General features: G+C 42.5%; 2 protein-coding genes across 2 annotated transcripts in view; both read right to left on the bottom strand.

Moving 5' to 3' along the window:
- Nucleotides 1–1,608: 1,608 nt before the first annotated feature.
- On the bottom strand, nt 1,609–15,284 carry LOC132585847 (phospholipase A2 inhibitor and Ly6/PLAUR domain-containing protein-like). Its single transcript, XM_060257723.1, has 6 exons — nt 15,227–15,284; nt 10,766–10,882; nt 7,775–7,927; nt 5,372–5,512; nt 1,720–1,916; nt 1,609–1,620 (listed from the first exon to the last, which is right to left on the bottom strand). Exons 1-6 carry the CDS (start codon nt 15,282–15,284, stop codon nt 1,609–1,611), a joined length of 678 nt encoding a protein of 225 aa, XP_060113706.1.
- Nucleotides 13,791–18,128, bottom strand: part of LOC132586072 (interferon-inducible GTPase 5-like) — a 410,404-nt gene continuing 406,066 nt past the window's right edge. The window contains exon 2 of the mRNA XM_060258014.1: nt 13,791–13,802. The gene's annotated coding sequence lies outside the window, so the exon portion shown is untranslated. The remainder of the gene's footprint in view (nt 13,803–18,128) is intronic.

Here is an 18,128-nt window from a genome sequence, read left to right as displayed (position 1 = left end):
AATACAACATTCCAAAGCTGAAAGGAAGACAATGCACAGAGCTGTCTGAGTTTTAGATATTAGTTTGAAGATTTTGCTCAAGAGTTTCCAAATGTTTAACAGGAAATCCTGCTTTTGACATGACACCAAATGCATCACTGTCAGTCTGCTGTTATCTGTGCAGTGCAGTTAAGGCCAGACCAAGGGGCTATTTCTTTATTTTTGGAAAACAGATATTAAAAAGAAACTACAGAAAAGAAAAAGTGATTACGTATTGTAATTATACGTACAAAGCAAAAAGTTTCCACATATAACAAGAATAGAAAATATTTCATGGCATTAAAAGGGTTTGTGAGAGAAGAAGAAGAAGATGATGTTGGATTTATATCCCACCCTACACCCTGGGGGAGGGACGGTGGCTCAGTGGTAGAGCATCTGCTTGGGAAGCAGAAGGTCCCAGGTTCTAATCCCCGGCATCTCCAAAAAAGGGTCCAGGCAAATAGGTATGAAAAACCTCAGCTTGAGACCCTGGAGAGCCGCTGCCAGTCTGAGAAGACAATACTGACTTTGATGGACCAAGGGTCTGGTTCAGTATAAGGCAGCTTCATATGTTCATATGTACACTCTGAATCTCAGAGAGGTCACAATCTCCTTTACCTTCCCACCCTTCCAACAGACACCCTGTGAGATACGTGGGGCTGAGAGAGCTCTTACAATAGCTGCCCTTTCAAGGACAACTCCTACTAGAGCTATGGCTGACCAAAGGCCATTCCAGCAGGTGCAAGTGGAGGAGTGGGGAATCAAATCTGGTTCTCCCAGATAAGAGTCCACGCACTTATCACTACACCAAACTTACCATAAAATTATTTCTGTTGGGATACATTTACACTCAACACTGCACATTTCAAGATTCATAACTAGTCTGTTTTTTATAATAATATATTTTATAAATACGTTTTTACTCATACTGAATTCTGAGTTTCACCATGGCTGCAAAGTCAATACTGCATTTTTTTTTTGTTTTTTTGGCCATTTCTGCATACTCAGTATTACTTTTGGGAGATGGATAGTATAACAAAAATACAGAAGGGGAAACTATTATATAGGAAAGGAGCTATTTCTCAAGCAAGTGGATGGTGTGGCCAGCATGGGTGTTAGCTTCCCATTACGTGCATGGGAAATATTTAAAAGCATGTGTGGCATTAAAATGTTCTCATGTTGCTTCCAAGATGTCCACAGGTTCAGACTTTAGCTGACCTCCAGAAGGAGAGAGGAAAGAGGAGACCCAAAGGGTAACCAAGAAAATAAAAAGGAGAAGGAAGAGGAGATTGGATTTATTTCCCATCCTTCACTAAGAGTCTCAGAGAGTCTTGCAATCTCCTTTCCCTTCCCCTCCCCCCAACAGATACACTTTGTGAGGTAGGTGAGGGCTGAGAGAGGTCTCAGAGAACTGCTCTTGAGAGAACAGCGACTGACCCTAGATCACACCAGCAGCTGCGTGTGAAGGAGCAGGGAATCAAACCCAGTTTTCCAGATTAGAGTCTGTGTTCTTAACCTCTACACCCAACTGGCTCTCAGTCGGAAGAGGGTGATACATGAATGGTGGGATCAGGAGTCAAGAGGAGAGGGTCATGCTGTGGACTAAAAAAGACAATGATAAAAAGATGTTATGATTAAAAATCCAGCAAAGGCTCGGAGGCACAGCTGGGGTGATTCAAACACTCTTCTTCCAGCGTTCACCGTCTTTTGCCCTCCAGAGTCTGTTGGCCTGGCTTCACGAGAAGCTGCTCTGCATTGTATGTCCTGAGCACCCACTGTAACACTGTTCCCTGAAATAAAGGAGCCTGTTTCGGCAATGTTGGCACAGAACGGTTTAGTGGCGCAGCCTTTTTGGGTGATCTCATAGGAGACGGTCGTCACAGAGTTTACTGTGCTCACTGTGAAGCCCAAGAGAGAAATTAGAGGATCAGCATAATGTTCCAAGTCACCTTGTCCATTAGAAGCACAACACCAACAGGGTTTAAGAAACAACAAGATCTTCCTCCTTGGCTTCAGCATCATGACACCACAGGGGTGGAATTCTAGCAGGCACTCCTTTGCATGTTAGGCCACACCTCCCTGATGTACCCAATCCTCCCGGAGCTTACAAGGCTCTTTTTGTAAGCTCTTGGAGGATTGGCTACATTGGGGGGGGGGGGTGTAGCCTAATATGCAAAGGAGCTCCTGCTAGAATTCCACCACTGCCACTACCCATTATTGCCTCCTTTCTTTCAGCCTGCTTGCTCAGGGCCTTTTTTCTTTTCTTTTTTGTAGCAGGAACTCCTTTGCATATTAGGCCACACACCCCTGATGCAGCCAATCCTTCAAGAGCTTACAGAGCTCTTCTTACGGGGCCTACTGTAAGCTCTTGATGGATTGGCTGCCTTGGGTGTGTGGCCTAATATGCAAAGGAGTTCCTACTGCTACAAAAAAAAAACCCTTGCATTTTCTAGTTCGTCTAATTTCTTTAGACTTCCTTTTTTTGTTTTATTTCTTTGATTGAAAACATCATCGTACTTAAACATAATACAGAACAACTTATTATAGACTATCAATCAAGGTGGTTCTAAATCATAGAACAAAACTGATGGAATTAAATACAGTCCCCAAGTACAAGAGGTAGGCTTCCCAAACCTCCCGCCCTGGTGGCATTTTAAGTAAAACTTCAACAATCAAATGCAAATTATGCATGCAATCAAAAGTATATCATAGAAGCATACAAAGGGTTAGAAGCAATACTCCCTCTAAGTCGTGGAGTCTCGTGAGCAAAAATTCTACTTTGTGAGCGACTGGCATTAATTAAGGTTGTGAGCTGCTGCATAAATTAGTCTGCCCTGGGGCCATTTTTCCTGAGTTGAGACAAAACTGTATGAGCCAGAGACTAAAAAAACTATGAGTTATCTCACTCACCTTAAAGGGAACACTGGTTAAAAGGCAAAATCTCATTTTCCATCAAAAAATGAAATGACAGGAAACCAAGGCTACACAATTTTCTTTTCATGCCGGTGGGGCAAAGAATAGGCTAGGGAAAAGGCTAATTTACTTTGAATGAAATAGTCCCAAATTTTTGAATCGTGGGCATACGTCGAGATTTCCATTTTGCAGTAATTTGTGTCTTCGCTACTGATAAAAGCGTCAAAGCGATCTCTTTCTTATTGGTGTCTATTGGGTGTAAGGTCCAAAAATCAACTACCGCCTCTTCCGGTACGATGGGAATTTCTGTTTACAGTATCTCTATAATTGCCTTTAGAACTTGTAACCAAAAGATTTAAATAAAAGGACAGCACCACCAACTATGTAGAAAATTAGCAGTTTGGCCTAGGGTTGCCAGTTCCCTGGTGGGGGCAGGGGATCCCCCAGTTTGGAAGCCCTCCCCTCACTTCAGGGTCATCAGAAAACGAGGGGGGGGGGAGGAAAATGTCTGTTGGGTCACTCTATAATTCCCTACGGAGACCAATTCCCATACGGTATAATGGAGAATTGATCTATGGGTATTTGGGGTTTTGGAGGGGCTGTTTTTGAGATAGAGGCACCAAATTTTCAGCATCGCATCCGGTGCCTCTCCTCAAATCACTCTCCAAGTTACAAAAAGATTGGACCGGGGGGTCCAATTCTATGAGCCCCAAAAGAAGGCGCCCCTACATTATTTCCAGTGGAGAAAAGGCATTTAAAAGGTGTGCGGTCTCTTCAAATGTGATGGCCAGAACTCCCTTTGGAGTTTAATTGTGCTTGTCACAACCTTGCTCCTGGCTCCACCCCCAAAGTCCCCAGGTATTTCTTGAATTGGACTTGGCAACCCGAGTTTGGCTGCAGTTTTTAAAACATGGTTGTGAGGATGATGGCTCAATGCAACGAATTTCTTTAGCCTTCCTGTTGTTTGACCAACTTCCCAAGCATTCTGAGCTTCTTCATTCCCTTCTCTAATAGATACCCTTTCCCCAAAGCTTCATTGGGGAAGTCGGGGGGGGGGGCAGGGTATAAAATTCTGGTTTCCCTGGAAAGCTGGGAAAGGAGCCGCTTGGGGAAAGCACCAGCCAACTGAACCTCTTTTTTTGAATATGAATGAAGAGCAGAGGAAATCTTCCTTTGGGTGCCTATGGCTAACCCTAACCCCAACTTTAATCCCAACCTTAACCCTGACCCCCTGAGATGAATCACCTCAGGGTTCTAGCTCCTCTGTTGCCCTTTTCCTCAACCTTCTTCCTCCTCAGCCTGCCCTTCTAATTACCTGAATCTTCTCTCTTCCTTTAGCCACCTTCCCTCTGTGTATTGATCTTTCTCAGGGCTCTTTTTGTAGCAGGAGCTCTTTTGCATATTAGGCCACACACCCCTGCTGTAGCCAATCCTCCTAGAGCTTACAGCGGGCCCTGTACTAAGAGCCCTGTAAGCTCCAGGAGGATTGGCTACCTCAGGGGGTGTGGCCTAATCAGGGGTGGAATTCTAGCAGGAGCTCCTTTGCCTATTAGGCCACACACCCTGATGTAGCCAATCCTTCTAGAGTTTACAGTAGGCCCTGTACTAAGAGCCGTGTAAGCTCCAGGAGGATTGGCTACATCAGGGGTGTGTGGCCTAATATGCAATTGAGTTCCTGATGCCAAAAATAAAAAGCCCTGTTTTTTTCTTATACCCAGCAACCTTTCCTCACTGCTAACCCAGAGTCACACAGGCAGGCTCATCTTCTGACCTTTTAGCTTTATTTCTTAATTTGTGACAAATATTAGGCCTGGGATTTGTGAACTATGGAAGATCCAGTTTCAGAATAAATGAGAATTACCTGTGTTCAAAGCCCCATTCAGCCAGGTAGTGCCCTGGATAACCCTTCCTGGTCTCTCAGCCTAGCTCACCTCTAAATATTGTTGCAAAGATAAAATCGGAGAGGGAAGAAAAATACACACAGCTCTGAGCTGCTATGGAAGAGTGGGATGCAAAATTAAGACGTCGCCTCCCACATTATCAGGGCTCATTTTGTAGCAGAAGCTCCTTTGCATATTAGGCCACACACCCTGATGTAGCCAATCCTCCAAGAGCTTACAGGGCTCTTAGTACAGGGCCTACTGTAAGCTCCTGAAGGACTGGCTATATCAGGGGGGTGGGGCCTCATATGCAAAGGAGTTCCTGATTTTTTTTAAAAAAAAAGCCCTGAGAAAGAAGATCAGTACACAGAGGGAAGGTGGCTGAAAGAAGAGAGAAGAGCTCCTGCTATAAGGAGCAAAGGAGCTCCTGCTACAAAATGAGGCCCTGCACATATGTAACTTTTAATTGTAAGCTTTCCTATCAGAAATTTGTTTTTTTTTTTCACATGGCACATCAATACTTGATATAATCCTCATTTTAAAAAAAAAAACATTATTACCTGTTTGTCCTCCAGCTCCCCTGGTGAAACACTGAGTCTCCAGTCCTCTGCAATCGATTACCTCTTCTTTGCACTTCTCATATCCCTCAGCATGACAGAAAGGGCACCGTAGCCCATTTAGGGTTTTGTTCCTGGTCGGTACTGAGAACGGGAAAGCTGGGAATCAGTTTCATGGCCGAGACAAAGAACCGGAGTGTAAAGCAAGGGTCAGGCTTTCACACCTCACTCTGATTTTTTAATTTTGGATTTTAGATCAACTAACATGGAATATCCCCAAGAACCCATGAAGAGGTAGTAATCCTCTGAAACTCAGTGCTAGGAGATGACCTCAGGGTAAGGCTTTGGCCTGTGTGCCTTGTCTGGGGGCCCTCCCTCCTGGGAAACAGGACCAGAAGGAGCACTGATTTAATCCACGGGTTTTTCTCATGTTCTTATTTCTGAGACAATGATGATGATGATGATGAAGAAGAAGATATTGGATATATATCCCGCCCTATACTCTGAATCTCAGAGTGGTCACAATCTCCTTTACCTTCCCCCCCACACACATGCAACAGACACCCTGGGAGATGGGTGGGGCTGAGAGAGCTTTTTACAACAGCTGCCCTTTCAAGGACAACCTCTGCCAGAGCTGTGGCTGACCTAAGGCCATTCCAGCAGGTGCATGTGAAGGAGTGGGGAATCAAACTTGGTTCTCCCAGATAAGAGTCCGCACACTTAACCACTACACCAAACTGGATCTCAAGTGTTTGTTTGTTTTGTACACACATAAAAAGTAACCCTACTGAAGGGGGGGCAATTTTCCTTTTTGTAGGCAAGTCATCTTATGTTGTTTGAATTCAGAGAAGGACAAGGAGGAGGAAAAGTAGGAGGAGGAGGAGGAGGAGAAGAGGAGGAGGAGGAGGTGGTGGAGGTGGAGGAGTTGGTTTTTATACCCCATTTTTCACTACCCAAAGGAGTCTCAAAGCAGCTTATAATTACCTTCTCTTCCATTCCCCACAACAGACACCCTATAAGGGAGGTGGGGCTGAGAGAGAGCTCCAAGAGAGCTGCTCTCTAGAGAACAGCTCTGAGGGAATTGTGACTGACCGAAGGTCACACCAGCAGCTGCATGTGAAGGAGTGGCAACCAAACCGAGTTCTCCCAGATTAGAGTCTGCCGCTCTTAACCACCATACCAAACTGGCTCACCTACAGAGACGTACTGCATTTTGAAAGTAGAGTTTCTGTTAAGCAGCCGTCATGGCCGAAAGGTGTTGAAACCACCAGCAGCCTGTAAAATATTCAATAAGACTGATCTGTGTAATGCAGCTATGTGAGCATCTGATTGATAAACGCAGGGCTTTGGGGGGGTGGGGTGGGGTTGGTGGTAGGAGGAACTCTTTTGCATATTAAGCCACACACCCCTGATGCAGTGAATCCTCCAAGAGTGTACAGGGCCTGGTGTAAGCTCTTGAAGGACTGGCTATATCAGGGGTGTGTGGCCTAATATGCAAAGGAGTTCCTGCTACAAAAAAGCCCTGGAAAAAAAGTATCATGTGATGCAACTGGGCAACCAATTGACTCTAGGGTTGCCAATCCCCAGTTGGGGGCAGGGGATCCCCTAGTTTGGAGGCTCTCCCCCTGCTTCAGGGTTATCAGAAAGCTGCGGGGGATGTGTGCTGGGCACTCCATTATAACCTATGTGGACTAATTCCCATAGTGTATAATCGAGAATTGATCTGTGGGTATCTGGGGCTCTGGAAGGGATGCTTTTTTTAGATAGCGGTACCAAATTTTCAGCATAGCATCCGGTGCCTCTCCTCAAAAGGCCCCCCAAGTTTCAAAACGATTGGACCAGGGGGTCATATTCCATGAGCCCCAAAAGAAGGTTCCCCTATCCTTCATTATTTCCAATGGAGGGAAGGCATTTAAAAGACATGCAATCCCTTTAAACGTGATGGCATGAATTCCCTTAAGAGTTCAATCATGCTTGTCACACCCTTGCTCCTGGCTTCACCCCAAAAGTCTCCTGGCCCTACCCCCAAAGACAACTGGTCAAGAGCACGACCCCCAAATACAACTGGTCAAGAGCACGAGTGGATAAATCTGGGAGATTGGTGGTTATTAAGACTGATCCAAATGGGCAGCCGTGTTGGCCTGAAGCAGTTGAACAATGCAGGAGTCACATTTCACCTTTACGACCAACCAAGTTTTATTTAGAATGTAAGCTTTCGTGTGCTCTCTAAGCACACTTCATCAGACGAGGGGATCAGGTATTTGGCTATTAAGACTGTGATAGAATCAACCCTGGGAAGGGCCCACAAGGCATCAGGGCTCCGCCCAAGCAGAATAGACAACACTAGACTCAGTGGATCCACACTCTACCCAACATGAGTATTTCATATAGATTCAGGGTACCTACTTGTGAAGAAGACTGTGTTGCATCGATCTGTTATACAGCAGTCGCTGACTCCTGACTCCTGATATCCAATTCCAAGATCCATGAATATGGCACCCGGAACGCACTGACTGTGAATCACACATTTTTTCCTGATGGTTCTCTGCGTCTTTGTAGCTGTACATCAAGATGAGATGGGAATTCATTTCCAAAAGATCAGGCTTTCACAAAGAGTCCACCAGAAGCAGTACAGACTTGTTCCCCAAAAATTCTGCTTTTCCTTGTGTTAACATTCAACATTCTTGGGGTAATATTTGACAGTACTTATTCAATTTGTTTATTATTTAAATTTGTTGAAACATTTCTTAGTTGCTTTTATGCATTAGGGAGCTCAAGGCAACTTACAATGTAGATAAAGCACATAAAATGCAATACATAAAACACGTTTTTAACACAATTAGGATTGCTAGCAAGGCCTTTTTTGGTAGCAGGAACTCCTTTGCATATTAGGCCACACACCCCTGATGTAGCCGATCCTTTTGGAGCTTACAGTAGGCCCTGTACTGAGCCCTGTGAGCTCTTGGAGGATTGGCTACATCAGGAGGGCGTGGCCTAATATGTAAAGGCGGTCCTGCTCCTGATCACTAGTAACATCTTCCTAAGAGTTTGCTCCTGCCTCTTTAATGAACCTGATTCTGTGTAACATATTCTTTTTCACTGCTCTCATTATTCTTCTCTGTACCACTGTTTGACTCACCTCTCCTCCCTTCTGCAAAACCGATGACCAATAAGGATTTAGTCTTTTTGTTATCTGAGAAGTCCCTCCCCCCCCCAATCACTGTATCTGCGGCAACGTTTCTGTCACACGTACGGAAGTTAAGGGCTAGAGAATACAATATATAGATCTATTCTGCCCACCTGCTTTGCCTTTTTTTAATTTCAGTGGTTTCTGGTTGGTGGCGATCTTCTTTTATATTTTTAGGTGTCTAGTTTTTGGACTGTTTACTCCCGTATCATTATGCCATGAAAGGTTTGATTGCTTGATTAACTTCTTCCTAAAAATGGCAAGTGAAGGGGCCAGGTATAGCTCCCGAAGGAGTTTAATTCATAACCGTGGGGATGCCTTGATAATGGTTCACATATGATTCTCGGCTGGATTTGGCTCCATGTTTGAGGCCAAGAAAAATCAGGGGATACCAATTTACACGATCAGAATGCTGAGAAAAACTTTACATCGGAATTCAAATTTGACATTTCGAATCTGAAATGTCACATTGGGGTTTTTTTTTAATGCTTGCAAAAATATTCATACCTAAGGAACTTGCTACTATGCAGCAATTGAGAAATTCTACCCCAAATCCTGCCCCATTTCCTCCTAAGTCTATCACATTTCAGTGATGGAATTCATAACATGATGAATGCAGTGTTCCCTCTAAGCTGAGTTATTGTGAGCTGGCTCACAGTTTTTTTTTTTAGCTTCTGACTCGCACATTTTTGTCTTCGCTCAGGAAGGATGACCCCAGAGCAAAATAATTTTATGTAGTAGACAAATCACTCACTCTCTACTTTAATTGCCAGTAGCTCGCAATGTAGAATTTTTGCTCACAAGGCTTCGCAGCTTAGAGGAAGCACGGAATGAACGGCAGATCTTTCACAAGGCAAGTCTTTCACATCACATTGCACCATAGTTTGTGTGTGTGTGATATTAGAGGGGTTCTTGTTAATGTTTTAGAAGTTGTGAAACAATTTTACTTCTTGCTTTTAGCTTTGGCTGGTTTTGTAAGTGACCTTGAGTCCCCGTTGCAGCAAAAAAGAGGCAAGAACAAATGTGACAAATACTTTTTTGGAGAAGTTCAATTGCAACATGTTTTGCTCCAGGGCTTACAGCTGAACCCGATTTCCTGATGCTGCAAGTGCTCAGAGAGTTTCCACATGTAGGTCCAAAAAGTCTCCTCCTTGGACCACTGCTGTTTCCTCATGGTTACCTGCTGTCCCAATTTTACCTGCTGTCCCAATTTTACCTGCTGTCCCAATTTTACCTGCTGTCCCAATTTTAAGCTTATCCCTTTGGTGGACTGGATGAGGGGTAATGAACATTTTAACTGGGGTTAAGCCAGTGTTTCCATGATGTCTTTTTGCTTGGCTCTCAATGGCAAACCGCCCCGTAAAAAAGTCTGCCATGAAAACATTGTGAAAGCAACGTCACCCCAGAATCGAAAACGACTGGTGCTTGCACAGGGTATTACCATTACCTTTTTAATTAACTTAGAAGCCACTTTAACTGTGGGAGAGGCAAGAAAGGGAAGGGAGGAAGAGGCAATGGAGAGAAGAAGGGGAGAGGAAAAGGGGTCTCCCTTCCTTTGGGTTTCTTCTCTTCTGATTGTTCTGGTTCACCCCCTCTTCAGCATTTCCTTTCCAAGTCTCCCAACTAACATTAGCTTGCTGATTTCTTCAGCCTCCCGCCTCCAATCTTTCCAAAGTTCCTGTTTCCTCTCTACTGCTCTCTCTTTCTCTCCCCTGTCCTAGTGTGCCTAGAGGCCCCCCCCCCCCCCTCACTGTTAACAGAACCTCAGTCAGTGGCAAAAAAACACAGTTCAGGTTGGAAGAGCTCAGCCAATGGAAACCACATAAACTTCAAACCTTCTGTGACATCAGGGCAGCTCAGCCAATCATTGTCAGAGGCTTCTCCAGGCACCCCCACAATTGATTCTGACAGATGTAGAGTGGAAAGGCTCACTCAGTTTTGAACTCCACAGGCAAATCATTTCAGCTCAGAAAACCATATCAAACTACCCATTACTTGAACTGTCATTTCAGTCTTTTAAAAAAAACTTGAAAGGTTATACAGAATAATGGTGGTCTTATTACTCTGTTGTGGTACAATATTTAGTTTAGATATTTATACCCTGTTTTTCTCCCCAACAGGAACCACAATCTTATTCTCCAATCTTGCCTTCTTAGAATTTGCCTGGTCAGCTCAGTGGTAGATATCACCTTGTGATCCTAATTACTTACATGTTTTTGTTTCAACCACCAGGGAGCTACAGGCATCAAACTCAGGTTCACAGACTCTTACGTGGCCAGTACAGTTGCCATTTAAAGCGAAACATGTCTTACACTCTATAGATGACCCTAAAAGAGTAAAGAGAATGAGAAGGAAAACATGGATAAATCCTATCTTTTTTTTTAATTTAATTTTTTTTATTCTTTTAACAACAAAATTAACTTGCAAAGCAAAATAATAACTAATACAATACTAGAAAACAAATCTACCATGAAAAACAATTCTACTATTATTTATGACATATTAGATAAAACCTATACTATTAAAAATAAATCATTGTCTGATACAATGGGTTGTTTGAAATTATTATTATTATTTTAGGTAAGTATTCATGTGCCGGAAACCAAACTTTAGCTACTTTTGCTTCATAACTTTTTGGAGACAGATTTAAACTCAAATATGCAAGATTTTTTTTAATTTCATTTTTTTATTCTTTTAACAAGAAAATTAACTTACAAAGCAAAATCATAACTAATACAATACTAGAAAACAAATCTACCATGAAAAACAATTCTACTATTATTTATGACATATTAGATAAAACCTATACTATTAAAAATAAATCATTGTCTGATACAATGGGTTGTTTGAAATTATTATTATTTTAGGTAAGTATTCATGTGCCGGAAACCAAACTTTAGCTACTTTTGCTTCATAACTTTTTGGAGACAGATTTAAACTCAAATATGCAAGATTTTTTTTAATTTCATTTTTTTATTCTTTTAACAAGAAAATTAACTTACAAAGCAAAATCATAACTAATACAATACTAGAAAACAAATCTACCATGAAAAACAATTCTACTATTATTTATGACATATTAGATAAAAACTATATTATTAAAAATAAATCATTGTCTGATACCATGGGTTGTTTGGAATTATTATTATTTTAGCTAAATATTCAAGTACCAGAAACCAAACTTTAGCTACTTTTGCTTCATAATTTTTTGAGACAGATTTGAACTCAAATATGCAAGTTTTGACAGAATAAAGTAATCCCATAATTTTGCAACCATGGCTGAGAACAAAGGGCATTCTGGGGCAGCTGAGAGGCAGCCAAAAGTAGGATGGCTCAAAAAGAACTGTCCCGGGGCCCCCACACGGTCCCTGACCAGGCAGCACCATCCCGTTCCTGAGATGGCCGGGTGCCTCCACACAGGGAGGCACCTTAGAAGTCCCTACTCTGTTGTTTTTTTTAAAAAATGGGTTGAGCACTCATGCGCAGAAGCACTCTGACTGGCCAGTGAAACAAAAAAAGCCAGAACCAGCTTGGGGTGACTTGGCACTGCTACATGGTCAAGTCACCTCATGTGTGCCCTTCCCCTTCCAAATGGCATGCAGGCAACTGGCGGCCGGCCCAAAAATTTGTGACCACTTCTGAAGTGGTAGCTTTTGGGCCGGGTGGATCAGCCTGAGGGATGGAGTGAGGACGGGATAGGGACAGCTGGCAGATGTTATCGTCTGCAGGAATTTTTTGGGCTGACTTCAAAGGCGTCTCTGAGTTGGCTAAAAGTGCTGGTCTGTAATCAGCCCATATGTTTATGGAAGGTGGTTTGTAGGGTTGCCAATCCCCAGGTGGGGGCAGGGGATCCCCTGGTTTGGAGACCCTCCCCCCCGCTTCAGGGTCATCAGAAAGCGGGGGGGAGGGGAGGGAAATGTCTGCTGGGAACTCTGTTATTCCCTATGGAGATTTATTCCCATAGAAAATCATGGAGAATTGATCCATGGGTATCTGGGGCTCTGGAGGGGCTGGTTTTTGGGGTAGAGGCACCAAATTTTCAGTATAGCATCCAGCGCCTCTCCCCAAAATACCCCCCAAGTTTCAAAAAGATTGGACCAATTCTATGAGCCCCAGAAGAAGGTGCCCCTATCACTATGGAAGGAAGGAATTGAAAAGGTGTGCCGTCCCTTTAAATGTGATGGCCAGAACTCCCTTTGGAGTTCAATTATGCTTGTCACAGCCTTGATCTTGGCTCCACCCCTAATGTCTCCCAGCTCCACCCCCAAAGTCTCTTGGCCCCACCCCCAAAGTTCCCAGATATTTCTTGTGTTAAAACAATTTTATTTGGTAACATATGGTAACAAATTATATTTCTTGCATCATTAATAACTTCTTTTATCTATCCCATATGTTACTTTCTTCTCACTCCTCCCCCCGTTACTTGTCCCCCGCCTGTGTTATTTACTTAAAGTACTAATGTTTAAAGGTACCCTTAACTAATACAAACAAAAATTAATATTCTTCTTTTTTCTAAAACTTAATCATTATCAAAAATTGTCCAATGTCCTTTTATTTTGCACTCTTTTTCTACATATCTTCTGAACTTTTTCCACTCCATCTTAAAAACTTCTAAATCATAGTCTCTTAAAATTCTTGTTAATTTGTCCATTTCACTCCATGTCATAACTTTTACAATCCAATCCCATTTCTCTGGTATTTTTTCTTGCTTCCACAACTGCGCATATACTATCCTAGCAGCTGAAAGCAAGTACCAAATTATAGTTCTATCTTCTTTTGGAAATTTTTCCATTTGTAATCCCAACAGAAAAGTCTCTGCAACTTTCTTAAATTCATATCCCAAGATCCTAGAAATTTCTTGTTGAATCATATGCCAATACTTTTTTGCCTTTTTACAAGTCCACCACATATGGTAGAAAAAACCTTCATGTTTTTTTACATTTCCAACATCTGTCTGGCATCTTATTATTCATCTTTGCCAATTTCTTAGGAGTCATATACCATCTATACATCATTTTAAAATAGTTCTCTTTAATACTATGACACGTCGAAAGCTTCATAGAGTTCTTCCACAAATATTCCCAAGTTTCCATCTGTATTTCTTTATTTACATTAATTGCCCACTTAATCATTTGAGATTTCACTACTTCATCTTCCGTAGACCATTTTAAAAGTAATTTATATAATTTTGAAATTAATTTTTCGTTGTCTCCAAGCAGAACTTTTTCCATTTCTGTTTGCTCTCTTCTTATTCCTTCAGTTTTAATGTCATTCTCCACCAAGCTCTTTATTTGTTGCATTTGAAACCAATCATATTTATTATTCAGCTCTTCAGCAGTTTTCAATTCTATTTTGCCACTTTGTATTTTTAATAGTTGATTATATGACAACCACTTTTCTTCACCCGTCTCAGCTGTTATTTTTGTCACTTCAGCTAGCACTATAACAGTTTTCTCTCATCTCCATATTTCTTATATTTCATCCATGTATTTAGCAAGCTGTTTCTTATATAATGGTGAGAGAAAAAGCCGTCTATCTTTTTTTCCCCCATAATACATATAAGCGTGCCAGCCAAATTTATTTCCATGACCTTCCAACGCTAAGAGTTTTTTGTTTAACAGCCCCACTGTGAGAATTTTGCTGAACTCCAAGATCTGACACTTTCTAATATTTTCCCTTAGGAAAAAAAATGGGGAACCCATTCCTCGAAGCTGGAGTCACAAGGGAAGACCCAGGCTCTGAATCCCAGAGGGTGAAATTTGCGGCTTAGGTTTGGGGATGACGAACTCTGAACTTGCGTTGCTGTAGGACATTTTGGAGCCCAGGTGTTATCACTACACATGAGAAAAGCAAAGAGAAGGCTTTGGAGTGGGAGAAGGAAAATACTTCTACTACTCACACTTTATGAACCAAATCAACCATGGTTGACTTGTGCAGAAGAAGAAAGCCTTCTCCAAAGTTTTTCTTCCCTTGCTGGGCTCAGCCAGTTCTTCAGGAATTACATACATACATATACATTTATGTATTACATACATACATGTAACTTTATCTTCAGGAATTCCCCCCCCCCCCCCTCTACTCCAGATAGCATGCCTGGCCAATTGGTGAAGAGAACAGAGAAAACATCCCATTTGAATTGGTAAATACAGTCAAGACACATTAGACTCAAGACACATTTTGAACAGATGAACATATGAAGCTGCCTTATACTGAATCAGACCCTCGGTCCATCAAAGTCAGTATTGTCTTCTCAGACTGGCAGTGGCTCTCCAGGGTCTCAAGCTGAGGTTTTTCACACCTATTTGCCTGGACCCTTTTTGGAGATGCCGGGGATTGAACCTGGGACCTTCTGCTTCCCAAGCAGATGCTCTACCACTGAGCCACCGTTCCCACTACGATGTTCTGCTTCCATCCAATTGGGATAAAATCCTCCATGATTGTACGCCTCACCGAAGGGATCCCTTCTGCCTCAGGCTTGACAGGGGAATCTTTTGGGAGAGGGCTACAATTTCGTCCCAGTCGAATGGAGTTGCAGCTGAATCTCTGCTGAACTCAAAGGAAAATGAGAGTGAATGAAAAAAAGAAACAAAAAAGACGTAACAAAGGATGAAAGACAATTTGGCAAATAAGACTGTAGTAGACAATAACACTGGCACACCCATACCACATACCTCTTCTAGCTACAGCAAGGAGGGCAGCCAAGAGGAAGAAGAAAACGGGAGCGGCCATGTTATCACTTGAGTGTTTGTGAGGCAGGCACACCAAGCTGGGTTCTCCGATTAAGAAATTGATAGAGAAGTGGCTTAGGTCTTATAACCAAACAGTCTTGCTGGTCAGGACTCTTACGTTTCTAAGTGAAGCAAGAATGCACAGCAATAAAGGTCCATAACTTCCTCATAACCAACGTGAATTGAGGTGTTCCACCACCGAGAACTTTCCTAGTTAAGGAAATAACACATGCAGGGCTGATTCATGACACATGTGACACATCTGCGGCATTTGTAAGGAAGGAAATTCTCTGTTTTCCTGACCTGAAATGGTATGGGGAACCACTATTGGCTTCACTGAAAAAAAGTGATCTCGGGAGCAAAGCAACCCTGACACTGGAATGCAAAACGTCCTTAATAAGTTGTCGTCTAGGGTTCTAAAAAAAGGTGCAGTAAAGCAGATTTCTCAGGGCTGGAGAGCCAGTTTGGTGTAGTGCTTAAGTGCGTGGACTCTTATCTGGGACAAATTAATATTCCTTTGCGGATGAATGAAGGTTGTCTTCCCCGCCCCCCGCTTGGCAAAACATTGCTGTTTATAAACAATATTAAGAAAAATCAAGTTGAACATTTTAAACTAATACAGTTCTCACAAAGCATGAGTTTTTGGACTCTGACAGATGCCACCGGAACTGTTAGCAGCAAGCTTGAAGGGCTCTTACAGGTGTAGGGTTTCCAAGTCCAATTCAAGAAATATCTGAAGACTTTGGGGGTGGAGCCAGGAGACTTTGGGGTGGAGCCAGGAGACATCGGGGCGGAGCCAGGAACCAGGGTGTGACAAGCATAATTGAACTCCAAAGGGAGTTCTGGCCATCGCATTTAAAGGGACCGCACACCTTTTAAATGCCTTCCCTCTACTGAAAATAATGAAGGATAGGGGCACCTTCTTTGGGGGCTCATACAATTGGATCCCCTGGTCCAATCTTTTTGAAACTTGGAGGGTGTTTTGAGGCGAGGTACCAGATGCTATGCTAAAATCTGGTGCCTCTACCTCAAAAAACAGGGGGATCCCAAGCGCCAGATACCCGCGGATCAATTCTGCTTGAATGGATCTCCATCGGGATTAATGGAGTGCCCAGCAGACATTTCCCCCTCCCTTTCTGATGACTCTGAAGCGGGTGGGAGGCTCCAAATCTGGGGATCCTCTGCCTCCACCTGGGGATTGGCAACCCTATACAAGTGTGTTAACTAATGAAGAGTATACATATGTCAGTCATGGTATAGGAAGGTTTGACCTTGAAACTTCTTTGATCTTGAAACTTTGACCTTGAACATTTTTATGGATAAGGGAAAGGAGGGAGCACTTAGAAACACAACATTCCAAAGCTGAAAGGAAGACGATGCTTAAGGCTATGAGTTTTAGATACTAGTATGAAGATTTTGCTCAGGAGTTTCCAAAGTTGAACAGGACATCCTGATTTTGACATGAGAATGTCAACATATTGTATTTCCAAATGCTCCCTCCCTCCCCTGAATTGGTCTGCTGTTATCTGTGCTGCGCGATTATTGCCAGACCAAAAATGGGAAATGAGCTATTTGTACATTATATATTTTTTCTTTATTTTTCGAGAACAGATATTAAAAATAAAACACAGAAAAGAGAAAGCTATTACATTTATTTTATTTTATTTTTATTTATTCATGATTTATATCCCGCCCTTCCCACAGGTGGCTCAGGGCGGCTTCCAGAAATTGGTCAAAAATAAAAATTAAACAATTTAGAATATATAAACAATTAAACATTTAAAACAGTTGAAACATTAAAAACCAGTAAACATTCCAATTACATATCGAACAGACGTCTGGCCAAGCTATACTGAGTTCTCATCTTAGCTAGGTGTAGGCTAGCCGGAAGAGGGTCGTCTTACAGGCCCTGCAGAACTGGACAAGGTCCCGCAGGGCCCTCACCTCCTCCGGCAGCTGATTCCACCATGTAGGGGCCATAACGGAGAAGGCCCTTTCTCTGGTGGATTTCAAGTGGGCTTCTTGTAACATATTGTAGTTATATACAGCAAAAAGTTTCCATATATAACAAGAAATAGAAAAGATTTCTCCCCAATGCCCCTTTCATTGCATTAAAAGGTTTTGTGACAGCATATATAAATTACCATAAAATTATTTCTGTCGGGATACATTTATATTCAACATTGTGCATTTCAAGTGTCTGTTTTTAATAATAATATATTTTATGAATATATTTTTATTCATGCTGCATTCTGAGTTTCACCATGGCTGGATACTCAATACTGCGTATTTTTTGCCATGTCTGCATACTCAGTATTAACTTTTGGGAAACTGATAGTATAACAGTAATACAGAAGGGGAAAGTATTATATAGGAAAATATAGGAGCTATTTCCCAAGCAAATGGATGGTCTGGCCAGCATGAATTTTGCCTCCCCATAAGGGCTTTCTTTGTAGCAGGAATAGGCCACACCCCCTGATTAGGGTTGCCAATCCCCAGGTGGGGGCAGGGGATCCCCCGGTTTGGAGGCCCTCCCCCCGCTTCAGGGTAATCAGAAAGGGGGGGGAGGGAAATGTCTGCTGGGAACTCTAGTATTCCCTATGGAGGCTTATTTCCATAGAAAATAATGGAGAATTGATCTGCAGGTATCTGGGGGCCCCTGTTTTTTGAGGTAGAGGCACCAGACTTTCAGTATAGCATCCAGTGGCTCTCCCCAATATACTCCCTAAGTTTCAAAAAGATTGGACCAGGGGGTCCAATTCTATGAGCCCCCAAAGAAGGTGCCCCTATCCTTCATTATTTCCTATGGAAGGAAGGCATTTAAAAGGTGTGCGGTCCCTTGAAA

Source organism: Heteronotia binoei, chromosome 17 (assembly GCF_032191835.1).
Source record: "Heteronotia binoei isolate CCM8104 ecotype False Entrance Well chromosome 17, APGP_CSIRO_Hbin_v1, whole genome shotgun sequence".
Taxonomy (NCBI): Eukaryota; Metazoa; Chordata; class Lepidosauria; order Squamata; family Gekkonidae; genus Heteronotia; species Heteronotia binoei.
The sequence above is the reverse complement of the archived record's forward strand: the minus strand, read 5'-3'. Positions and strand labels throughout refer to the sequence as shown.

Coding starts and splice junctions, on each gene's coding strand:
- LOC132585847 (XM_060257723.1), bottom strand. CDS start 15,284: ATGGCCGCTCCCGTTTTCTTCTTCCTCTTGGCTGCCCTCCTTGCTGTA. Junction 7,928..10,765: donor GGTGGTTGAAACAAAAACAT/GTAAGTAATTAG, acceptor CTTGATGTACAG/CTACAAAGACGCAGAGAACC. Junction 5,513..7,774: donor CAACACAGTCTTCTTCACAA/GTAGGTACCCTG, acceptor TCCCGTTCTCAG/TACCGACCAGGAACAAAACC.